Source organism: Sarcophilus harrisii, chromosome 6, assembly GCF_902635505.1.
Source record: "Sarcophilus harrisii chromosome 6, mSarHar1.11, whole genome shotgun sequence".
Classification (NCBI taxonomy): domain Eukaryota; kingdom Metazoa; phylum Chordata; class Mammalia; order Dasyuromorphia; family Dasyuridae; genus Sarcophilus; species Sarcophilus harrisii.
The window spans coordinates 35,055,849-35,067,856 of record NC_045431.1 but is presented as its reverse complement, the minus strand read 5'-3'; the positions used below and the strand labels follow the sequence as shown (position 1 = coordinate 35,067,856).

Sequence of the window (12,008 nt, the reverse complement as noted above, 5' to 3'; positions counted from 1 at the left end):
TTTGTCCCACCTTTTACGTGCAGCCTTTCTTGATCTCTCCTGCTGCTCCCAGTTATGACTTTTGTTATAACAGCTAGCATTAGAATAGCACTTTGGGTTTGCACAGCATCTCATTTTATCCCCACAACCCCCGGGAGGTGAGTGTTAGAGCAGCTAAAGCCTCGCCCAGAGTCACATTCGAATTCAGATCTTGTTGCTCCAGTTCTGGCACCATCCACTTAGGCCACAAACGATTTGTTTGGGTCCCGCTCCGTTTAAGCCCCTTTTGCTTTTGCCTCCCACCTGCCCATAGTAGGTGCGCTTAATAAATGCACGTTTTCTTTTTTCTGTTCTGGCACCTTTTGTATTCCGGTGCCATTGGTTTTGTAGAACATTTGACTCTAGACCCTTTGTCATGACCCGGAATCTCCCATCGCTAAATCCAGATTCGGGACCACATCTTGCAATCTCCAGCGGAGTGTGGAGTCAAAGTGATTGAAATAATCGCACGCACGTGGCCGGCCTGGGGAGGAGGCCTTCGGAACCGGTGCCGGGAGGTCCGGACTTGAGTTAGGAAAAGGATGATTGGCGAGAGCGCCCAAATTTGGGGTTGGGGGGAATGGGTCGGTGGATCCCTGTGGGAGAAGTTAATGACATTGCCGCGGAACCTTCTCCTGAGCGGGCCCGCGGAGAGGTTAACACTAGGTCCGGACAGGATCCCCGAAAAAGCTGCTTGGGCCCAGCTGCTCCCGCAGCTGAAGCCGCCTATACCTTATGCTGACGAGGTCTTAAGCGCAGCATCCTTTGGATCGAAATGCTCTGCTTCCAATTGCCCGCCTTACTGCCGAGCCTGCAGTGACTTGGTTTATTTGCGTAAACTAGTAAGTTCCCACTAAAGTTCGTGTTCCGGGTGGGAATGGGGGCGGCGGGGGGGGGGGCGGATTATTGAAGGCTAAGTAGGGACAGAAAGTATTTTCTAGCCCCCTCGTCCCCCGACCCTACGCGCTACAGAGCCATCCCTTCTCAACCCCAACTCCCACCTTCAGCACTAGGACGCTGTCCCCGGGGTTTGCGGAGGGACAAGCCCGAGACTTTCTGCCTCTGGAGAGAATGCCGTCTTTACAAAGAAGTAGAAGTGGGGAGTTGGAGCAATGTTCTTATAGAGTCATCCTAGGTGGAGCTCAAAGTGGGAGGAGAAGGAGGGGTGTATCCCGGCCGGGGGGGGGGGGGGGGGATCAGACAAAATGAGCAGCCGCCTCCTCCCCGGCCCCGGCTGCTCAGCACGTGCCTTTCGGAGGGTGAGAGGTGAGGCAGTAGTGGTCGGTCCGCCTCTTGCCAAGGATGGGAGAAAAAGTGAGGAGCATGTTCTCCATGAAACAGTTCCCTGCCCTGCCTCCAGAAGAGCGTTATCGGCAAGTCCTGGCGCAGCCTGAGCGGGTAAGGGCGCTATCCCCCCAAGGCTCCCGCCACCCCTAAGCCAAACAGCCCAGCCACCTCCAGGGGATGAGCCCGACGGCCCGCGGAGCTGCTCCCCAACCCCGCCGAGGTCCTCAGGCTCTCCCTCCTGGCGGACGCTTCCCACCTGGCTCTCTCCCCACTGGCCAGGGACCTCCCGAGGGGCTTAGGAACTCTTCCTTGAGGTTTTAGGGGAGGTGTGTGCGTGGGGGGTGGGGGGTCTTTGGGGAGCGAGGTATCGGGGATCCATTTCTTCTTGCCCTTTCCGCACAGAGCCCGCTCTTAGGGCGCGCTGGCTCAGCTTCCGAGGTGGAAGCGGCCGGGCCGGGGCGCGCGGGGGCGGCGGCTCGCCTGTGATTTTTGCGCCCCTGGGGCCGGGCGGCCGCCTTTCGGGCCCCCTCCTCAGCATCCTCACTTGGGCAGGGTGGGAAACTCAGTTCCTCGAGGTTGCGCTCCCCAGCCCGGGACAGCGAGTCGGGAGCGGAGCTGGCTCCCGGCCGGTCGCTCGGGGAGTTTGCGGCGCCCCAGACTCGGGCAGCGCGGGTGGGCAGAAGCCCAGCTAGTCGCCCTCCCGGGTCGGCACCGTCCCCTCGGCGTTCGGCCAGCGGCTGCCGGGGACGCAGGTAAGAAGCTCTCCGCGGTCCCGCCGCCCCTCCAGCTGGAGCCGAGCGGTTATCACCCAGGGTCCCGGCCGCTCCGGGACAGCTCCCGGAGCCCCTGGGAGCTCGCGCGGCTTAGGCGCGGTGTGCTTGCGCCTGGTGGGGCAGTGGGGAGCCAGGGATGGAGAGGAGAGAGGCGGGGGCCAAGGGGAACCTCGGCCCCTGCCGGCTGCCCGCCCGCGGCGGCTCCTCTCGGACTCTCCGTTAGTGCCCCTCCTCTCCTCCGCCCCTTCCCGCCCGTTGCCCCGACGGCGGGCGAAGCTGGGCACGGGTCCCGGGCTCAGGCGGAGGACGTCTGCGCTTGCACTTGTTGGGGAGCGAAGGAGCGGCTCTGGGAGAGGCGGCTTCCCCCCTCCCCGGGCGGGCGCGCGGCGGGAGCGGCTGGCCTCGGGAGAGTGCCCCGCTTACACGGGAAACACGGGGGGAGAAGACGGGGCAAAGTGCAAGTGGCTCAGGGGAGGGTGTGTGTGTGTGTATGTGTGTGTCTGTGTATCTGTGTGGTGTGTGTCTCTGTGTCTGCGTGTGTGTCTCTGTGTGTGTCTGTGTCTCTGTATGTCTGTGTGTGTGTGTCTGTGTGTGTGTCTGTGTGTGTCTGTGTGTGTGTCCTTGTCTCAATGCGCGTCTGTCTGTGTGTGTGTGTTTCTGTCTCTGTGTATCTCTGTCTCTCTGTGTGCGTGTGGGGGGGAATCTGGGTTCCCTCTGGGCTGAGGTTGCCCTGTCGGTAACTCCAGCGTGGGACCGGAGAGCAGAGGTTGGCAGGGAATCCCCAGTCAGCAGCAGCGGGTTCTAAGTCATAATTTAAATATATATATGTTTTTGAGGCGCTGGTGCTTCTGAAGAGCCTCCTGCCCAGTTGGGCTCCTTGGCCCTGAAGGACCCTTTACTGGGCGCCTTTCTTTTTTAACCTCGGGAGCCCGGGCGGGTTGTGTTCCCCAGAACCGAAATATGGACAAGTAGCGCAGGTTTCCCCAGAACGAGTGTCTTGCGTTTCTGTTTATTTAACCCTCATTTCTGAGCTGTGTAAGGGGCTCCCCCCCCCCAAGTAACTAGTCCTTTGGGAATTAACAGCTTAAATGTCAGCACAAACGTAACACCGGTCCTGCCTCGATCAGCAAATAGTGTGGGCTCCGGCAAAGGCAGTTCTCTTCTCTCCCTCTGTTTTTTCCTTTGTAAAGTGAGAAGGTTGGACTAAATCCTTTCCGTGGGGCCCTTTCAGCTCCCAAACGCCGTGAGCTGTGGTTTGTCCAAACAAGAGCGGAAGATGAGGCTAATTGGGTAACGAACGCCCCCAAAACCGAATTTAAATTAATAATAATAAGCTGGTTACCACATGGGTTTGTTGTAAAAATTCTGCCTCGCTACACCCTTAAGAGTTCTTCCCCTATGCTAATTATCTTGATCTATCTTAGGAAAGTTTTACTGTAGAAAACAGATGAACTTTGAATCCCAGAGAAGTGAATTTCTTCTTCTTCTTTTGTTGTTTAAAGACTCCCGGAGAGATTTAATTTTGAAAAGCTAAATCCATTATCCAAGTAGAACGGCAGAGGCTGGTACACTTAACCTTCTCCTATTGGTCCTCTGCTCCTCTTTCCCAGTTTGCATTTCAGAATTGATGGAGTCCCGTCATTATTGTTCTAAGACTGCGCACTCTTTCTTTAGAGAACTTTAATGTCTGACCTGAGAACAAGGCAAAACTGGGGTTGCAACTCCAGGGTCTTAATTCCAAGGCAGCCATCCTTTTCGATGATCTACCTTTCTCTCCTTAGGATCATAGATCTTAGATTTAGAAGGTTCTTAGAAACTCTCAAGTCCAAGCTCTTCCTTCATACAGATGAGGATACTGAAAAACTGAGAAGTAAAGTGATTTGGTCAGGCTCACAAAGCTAGGATCTCTGGTGGAATGGGAATCCAGGCCTTCCTGACCCCGAATCTAGCATTTTATTTATTTTACTATTTCCTTTCCCTTTCCACCAAAAAACCAAAACCAAAATTTAAAAAACAAAAACAGTCCCCACTTTCACTACATGGAGGAATGAGAAATGGTGTTGAGGAGCTCCTTTTATGGGACATGAATTTTAAATTTGTTTGAGAATTTCACCAAGAATTGGTACTTTATGCAGTTACTTTCTTCTCTGTGAAAGTTGAGTGTCTGCTACAGACCTAGGAATATGTTAAGTACTATTCTTGAACAAAACCCACTTTGTTTTATCAAATGAGGAAAGAAAAGCTAACTTGTAGTGAAAATAAATTTCTTTTTTTTAAATTTTAAGCAAGGTGTTATTGATATAATAAAAAAGATTTCCCCCCAATATTCCTTCCCTTTCCAGAGAACAATCCCATATTTTAAAAGACAAAAACAACAAAAGGAGGAAAATCAGCATAACTGATCAATATAACAGAAACAGCTGAAAAGATATGCAATGTACTTCTGTGAGCTTTTCATTTCTGCAAAGAAGTGGGGTAGAAGTATCTGGTCATGCATCTCTCTTCTTTTGAGCCATTCTAGTTCTTGGTATTTTTGCAACATTAACTTTTAAAAAAAATTTCCACGTTATTGTTCCTGTTTATATTGCTGCAATCCGTGTGTGTGTGTGTTTGTTTGTTTGAACTCTGTTCATTTTGCATCCATTCATGTAGATCTTTCTATGCTTCTCTGAATTCACAATGATCATTTCTGAATGCATAGTGATATTCCATTGTTTTCAGTCACCACAATGAGTTGAGCCATTCTTTGTTTCCAATTCTTTGCTCTCACAAAATACTATATTATAAATGTTTTGTTGTATATGTCAATCAGCTAGAGTTATTAAAATCCCACTGTCTCCTGGGCACTGTGGAAACTTTGTTCTTATGGCATTCTTAGAGTATGCTAGTAGTAGAATCTCGGAGTCCAAAAGTATGGATATTTTAGTCACTTTATTTGCATAATTCCAAATTACTTTCCATTACCTTGGAAAAATGATACTGTATTGATACAAAGCTCCACCAATAAGGCACTAGTGTACCTATCTTCTCCCCTTCCCCAACATTAGCTATTCCCATCTTTGGTTATTTTTGCCAGTTTACAGGGTAGGAGGTGAAAATCACAGGACTGCTTTGATTTGCAATTCTCTTATTAGTGGCTTGAAATATTCTTTTACATGATTACTTTTCAATTCTTTGAAGAGCTGCTTGTTTAAATGCTTTGGCCATTTCTCTGTTGGGGAATGTTTTTTGGTCCTATAATACACACACACACACTCACACAGAAATATTGCTTATATATCTTAGATGCAAAGCCCTTTTCAGAGAAATTTGGCACAAAGATTTCCCCCACCTCCCATTTGATTGCTTTCCTTATTCTAAGTGCATTGCTTTTGTTTGTGCAGAAACTTTTCAGTTTGAAATGATCAAAGTTGTCCATTTTATCTTTTGTAATTGCTTTTTTTTTTTTTTTTTGAGTTATGAATGCAGGAGGAAGAAAATGCTTTTTCTTTCTTTCTTTCTTTTTTTTTTTTTTTTTTTTTTTTTTTTTTAAGGAAGCTAATTTCAATGACTATACAGAACATACTCCAAGAAAAATTTTTCTTAGCCATCTTAAAAATTTAGCCAAAATTTTTTTAAAAGAGCCCAGATTGGAGGGAATTGATAGAATGAGGTTTTAGTTGTTCACAGAATCACAAATACTGTGCTTAGAATCTATTTTAGATTTATAAAACATTGAGGTTTTGTTCTGACCAAAATTTCTCAATCTCAAATCCACATAGCCCAAGGAATGTGGTTTTTGCATTGTAAGTGTTATTGCTATTAGGGGAGAAACAAGTGTAGCAAATAAGCTCTCACTTATTAACTCTTCCAGAGCCAGGTACACTGGGTTCTTAGGAGTTGGAGGGATGGGATTCTCTTTTCAATACTACTATTAGCTGCCATTGACTGTGGGAATTGAATGGGGGAACCCATTATTAAGGGCTGATGACTTACCAAGAGATAGTTGCTAGAACAAATATATACACACTTTTCCCTCAGTACCTTGAGGATATACTTTCTCCTACCCCACCTCAGTGAGATCCCAGAAACAGTTCTCACCCTACAAAAAAGAACTGAAAAGGACAAAAGTGGATCATGAAAAGAAAAGGAACTGGTGATTCTGTAGAGAGAACTCAGAGATCTACAAAAGCTACTCACACAAAGTTAGGTGATCTGGTTATCATGAGAGCAGTAGTCTGGAAAGTATTTGAATTTGAGGGTGTTTAAAAGGCCATTTCCATCCCCCATGCCATTGTGAACACAGTCTGTTTTAACTTAGGAGAGAGTCCAATCATGGACTCTCTAGTTTCTCTAACCGGCTGTAATACGATGAAAGTTTTAATATCTATGATGTATTATAGTTATTTGTACTCGTCGACTCATCTAGTAGGATGTGAGTTCCCTTGAGGAAAGAGACAGGTTCTTTCATTTTTAGGCATATCATAGAGTCTGTAGCAATGCTTTCACTTCTGAAATGTTGCTGGTATAAATATAGTTGAATTCAATACTTATCTCATACTCGTGGGTCTTTGCTTTGAAAATGCCATCAGAAAAGCCTTGATTTTTCCATTGCTTAACTGCTTTTATTGTACTGAGTTCTGTGGTATACAACTGGTCAGACTCTGACCAAGTCATCTGGTGGTAAATGCCTGGAAAATATTCTAAATTATTAATTGCTTACTAAATTTTTGAAATCCAGAAATTTATGGATGGGAAAAGGATTGGGTTTCTTTTGTCCCAGCACTATCAGGTTAAATTTAATATACAATTTAAAGAAATGTAACTGAGGGGCAGCTAAGTGGTGCAGTGGTTAGAATTCTAGGCTTGGAGCCAGGAAGACTCATGTTCCCGAGTTAAAATCCAGTCTCAGACACTTCATAGTTTTGTGAGCCCAGCCAGTTAACCTTGTTTGTTTCAGTTTCTTATCTGAGAATTTAGTGAAGAAAGAAATAGCAAACCATTCCAGTGTCTTTGCCAAGATAACCTCAAAAGGTGTCATGAAGAATTGGACACAATGGGAAAAATGAACAATCAAAGTTTAGGGTTTCATATATACTGCCCTTTTTGCGTTTTGTTTACCAACACATTTATGTTTCTTGATGGCAGGATCACATGACTTCAGGTATCAAGCTGTAAGTAACCTCATAAGCTGTCCAGGTCAACCACTTCATTTTTTTTTTTTTTTTGGGAGGGGGTTTACTCTCAATTAAAAAAAAAAATATATTTAAACAATAAAGAAAAGATCATTTCTACATACATTGTAGAACAAAAAGAATTTTCTCTGAAACCTTCAATTTTTGTTTCACATTTTAAAAAATTACTTGATAAATTCCATATATTTCTTTAAAAACTTTCCTCTTCTGTTTCCTTCTCAACTTCTGTCCATTAGAAATTATTTTAATAATCTTTTCTCTATAATGATGGGATTGTTAACTCCTCTGATTTAAAAAGAGAAAAAAAATTCATTGCATAAAAATCAAGCAAAATAAATCAACAGAGTGGATTTTATTTTTCAAAATTAATTGTCAGTTTTTGCACCTGAGGTCCAACATTGCTCCTGTTAGGTGGGTAACGTGAATCACCACATGTACTCGATATATTTATTGCCCTCTTAAATCTTTCAAAGTGGTTCTTCATAGTAGTGTTGGTGCCTTAGTATAAATTGTTTCCCTGGTTCTGCTCTTTTCACTTTGCATCAGTTCATATTATTTTGACTTTTTTTCCCATCATTTTAATATACCACAGTTTTTCAGCTGTTCAAAATTATCCACTTCTCCTCCCACAGCTTAGATTGTAGTTTGTTGATTTTCTTTGTTCTTCATCCCACTCGCACCTTTTCCCTTTTTAGGATCAGAAAGTCTATTGGCTTTAGGAACACATCCTCCTTAGTATTATACTCTTTTACCATTTTTTCCCCATCACCCAGATTTTTCCCCCAGTTAAGTTTGATGCATTTCTATAATAAACTGTGTGTGCATTTAACCCTTATGGTCTGTTCCAAGTGAGAATCCGTTTTCTCTAATGCTTACTCTCCTATCCTTAGTTCATATTTTTGTATTTATAGATTTTTTTATTTAACATAATTATAAGACTCCCACCTTGGCTTCCTTCCTACATTAGTATGAATGCCTTTTGCCCTGCCTTTTCTTTCCATTCTTTAAAGCCTCAAAAAAGAGACAATTCATCCCTAAGTATTTTGTCCCATTTCTAAATTTAATTCCCTTAACAGAGTTGGATTTGTGGGGGTTAAGGGAGAACCCTATGCACTTTCTGTTTCTTTGCAATTTCTGTCTTAACAATGAAATACAGAATGAATATTATGCTCAGTTAATTTTTAAAAATCAAAATGTTTTCAATCAATGAAAACCCACTTTCCCCCAACATGCCCCGCTCTTCCCCCATTCTCACTAAAAAGGAAAGGAAAACATAATCTCTGCAATACCCAGGGTGATTGGGCAGGAGATGAAGATTTTTTCTTTTCCACCTTATATTCTGTTTTTAATTGGCTATTTTAATCTCTCTTGTTGCAGAGTTTTTTAATTGCAGTTTTTATGTTCCATGAATGCTAATTGCAATTTCAAACTTTGAATCTGCTTTAGGCTTGGCCTTTAAGAGTTCTGATATAGTCTATTTTCTGGGAGACTCTTAAGTTGAGAAACAGCTACTGAGCTGAATTGTGGAAGGAGTTAACTCAACTCAGAGTTCCCTACATAGATGAAACTATAAGTTTAATAATTAGACTAATAATTGCGTGGACTAGGGAGGGATGGAGGAAGAAGGTCGCTCTTAGCCGATCTTGCCTGAAAAATGAGGAATCTGAAAGATGAAGGTTGAGGAGGCAGGGGCCCATTTAAGACATGGGAAAAGGCTGGCTCAGTGGTAAGGATAATTGTCATGGAAAAGGTGGGGAGCACCTTATGCGTTTTGGTTGGAGACGGGGTTTGGAGCCAGACTGTGGAAAACCTTAAATGCCAAAAGCCCATTGGATGGGTAAGAATTACCTGGAGACAAGACTGACTCCTCAAAGGAAAAGGCTTTATTGTTGTGTAAAGTGGAATGATACCAAGCAGCATCAGGGGGCTGGTTGGTTGGAGGGGGGTAATTTGGAATGAGTTTTCCAGGAAAAGGCAGGGCTAGGGGCAGGATGTTTACTCTTGCTCATTACTCAGATGATCTCAAGGGGATGTTTATTTCCTAATCATTGGCTAGATTTTTGTGAAAAAGAAGAAACAGAAAAATGTAGCTTCTCCATATCCTGTTTACCACAACCTAAACCCCCTGCACCTATCCTGCTAGACAATAACAATTTGTTTTTATGCCCGCTGCCCTTAACTACAAACAAATGGGCTCTGCTGGAGCCCATTCTATAAGAAGTTTGTATTTGATCATGGGGAGAAAGTGGAGGTTTCTGAGCAGAGGAGTAAAATGGCAAGCCCTGTAAATTAAGAAGATGATTGTGGCAGCTGTCCAATGAGTGAATTATATATGGCAGAGCCTAGACAGTGGGAAACAAATTAGGAAGCCATGATGATATTCCATTATGGTGGTGATGAAGACAAGGCAGTCCATTTACACCTCCCTAATTGAGTCACTATCTCACTCCTACAGCAGGTTTTCCAAACTTTTTCATTTTTCCTAAAATCTTCCATTTTAGGCATCCCTCTCTCCCTTCCCCAGCCAAGTTGAGAATCTTGACACTGAAAAAATTGAGACCATCTAGAGCTCTTTTTTCTTCTTACAAATGTGATTTCATTCAATGTCTTCTCTTCCTATCTTTTGTTGTCTCACAAAAAAGGAACTGTTCTTCTCAAGCCCCTCCACATGCAGCCTTGATCCCATTCTCTCCCGTTTTGTTGAGCAAATTGTCCCTTTTATTTCCATTCTGTCACTGATGTTCAATCTATGGCATCTTTGGCCCTCCATCACCCCACTGTCTCCTGCCTTTACTCTTATTGCTAAGCAACAAAACAACCTGGAAAAAAATCATGAAATCCATGCTCACCTGCGTCTACTACATATTGGATGGAGTTCTCAATCTACTTAGCTACTCTTCTGTGCCTCCGTAACTTTTTCACTCTCCAATTCACCACAACTTTTCCAAACCTTTTCGTTTCTCCCCAAACTTCTCATGGCAATGCTACCCCAGTATCCTCTCAAGTGAAAACCTTGTCTCATATTTAATTTGAGATAATTCAACAAGAGCTCCCTCTCTTTCCCCCCCTCATCTCCAGGGCCCCTGGATGCCTTCTGCCTTCACCACTGTCTCACATAATGGGGTGGTGCTTTTTGCCAACTGCTCTGCATTGGCATTCCATCCCATCTCCAGCAGATCGTCCCACTCTGTCAAATTCACCCTCACTTATCTTCACTCTCTCCCTGTCTGTTGGCTGTTTCTCAATTGCCTATAAACATGCCCATGTTTCCTCTTCAAAAACAAAAAAAATCAGCTTGGGGAGTTAGGTGGTGCAGTGAGGACCTGAGTTCCAATCTAGTCTCTGACATTTAACACTTCCTATCTGTGTGACTCTGGGCAAGTCACTTCACTCCAAGTGCCTCAACAAAAACAAAAATCTGCTTTCTGGTTATCATTTTCATCCTTTTGTGGCTAAACTAAAGAAGGCCGCACATAACAGGTGCCTCTATTTCTTTTCTTACTCAATTCTTAACTTTATACGGCCCGGCTTCCAAAATAACTCATCTGGAACAACTCTTTCCAAAGTAACCAATGATTGAGTCTCAATTGCCAAGTCTAATGGCCTTTTCTCAGTCTTTCTCCTTCTTGATGGCTTGGCCGCCTTTAGTGCGATTGATCACATTATTCTCGATCCTTTCTTCTCTCTAGATTTTCATGACACTGATCTCTTTCCCTAGATGTCCTACTTATTGGATTACTCTTTCTTAGTCTCCTTTGCTAGAGCTCGTTCACCTGCTGAACTGGTATCCCACAGGCCATCCTTGCTGGCCTTCTTGCTGTTTTTCCCACTAATGTTTCATCTTCTGCGTGTTTTTGTGACCTATCTTCCATTCCTGGAATGTTTTCTCTCATCTACCCTTCTTCATTCAAGTTAAAGCTCTAATTCTAACTTACTCAAGAGATCTTTATTGGTCTAGTTTTTTCAATGCTAATGACTTTCCCTTTTGGAGATTTCTTCCAGTTTCTCCTTTTGAAACCTGGTATGTACACAGTTATTTGTATACTGGCTCTCCCCTTTCTCTCCATTAGAATGTGAGCTTCTTAAGGGCAAAGTCTGATTGTCTTTTTGTTTTTGTTTTTAGAGCTTTTCACAGTGTCCGGAATATAATAAGCTCTCTTTTTTAAATTGCGGAGGCAATTGGGGTTAAATGACTTGCCTAAGGTCACACAGTGACCAGATTTGTCCTTCTGACTTCAGGGCTGATGCTCTATCCACCGCCCCTATAATAGGTTCTTAATAAATTCTTGTTGACTTAACTGGTGAGAATGGCTTGAATGTGATCGTTGGTAACGAATGGAAGAAATAAAACAAATTCAAGAAACATTTTCTACTTTTGGATGGGAATACAGAGACAAAGATGAAACGGTCCTGCCCTCAAGAAGTTTATATTCTACAGAGAAGATACAGTACATGCACTATTAAGCACTGTGTAACTGAGGAAGAAAAAAACATCCAGAAGAAGGTTGGTTAAGTACACAAAGTGGGTAGCTTTCGAGTAGAGGCTCAAAGGAACTAAGGAAACATGACAAGAGAAGAGGAAGGACACCCACTGGGCTTAGACAAAGGCATTGAGGCAAAGGATGGCAGACCAAATACAAAGAATGCTAGTCATCCAGTTGGGCAAGACCAGAGAATATGTGGAAAGAACAGTGTGAAATAAAGACTGGTGAGAATCAGATTGTGGACAGCTGTAACTGTCAGAGAAGAGATTTTG

General features: G+C 43.8%; 1 protein-coding gene across 1 annotated transcript in view; it reads left to right on the top strand.

Moving 5' to 3' along the window:
- Nucleotides 1–1,221: 1,221 nt before the first annotated feature.
- Nucleotides 1,222–12,008, top strand: part of CORIN (corin, serine peptidase) — a 181,228-nt gene continuing 170,441 nt past the window's right edge. The window contains exon 1 of the mRNA XM_031941961.1: nt 1,222–1,416. Coding sequence (XP_031797821.1) covers nt 1,321–1,416 — 96 coding nt within the window. The 5' untranslated portion in view covers nt 1,222–1,320. The remainder of the gene's footprint in view (nt 1,417–12,008) is intronic.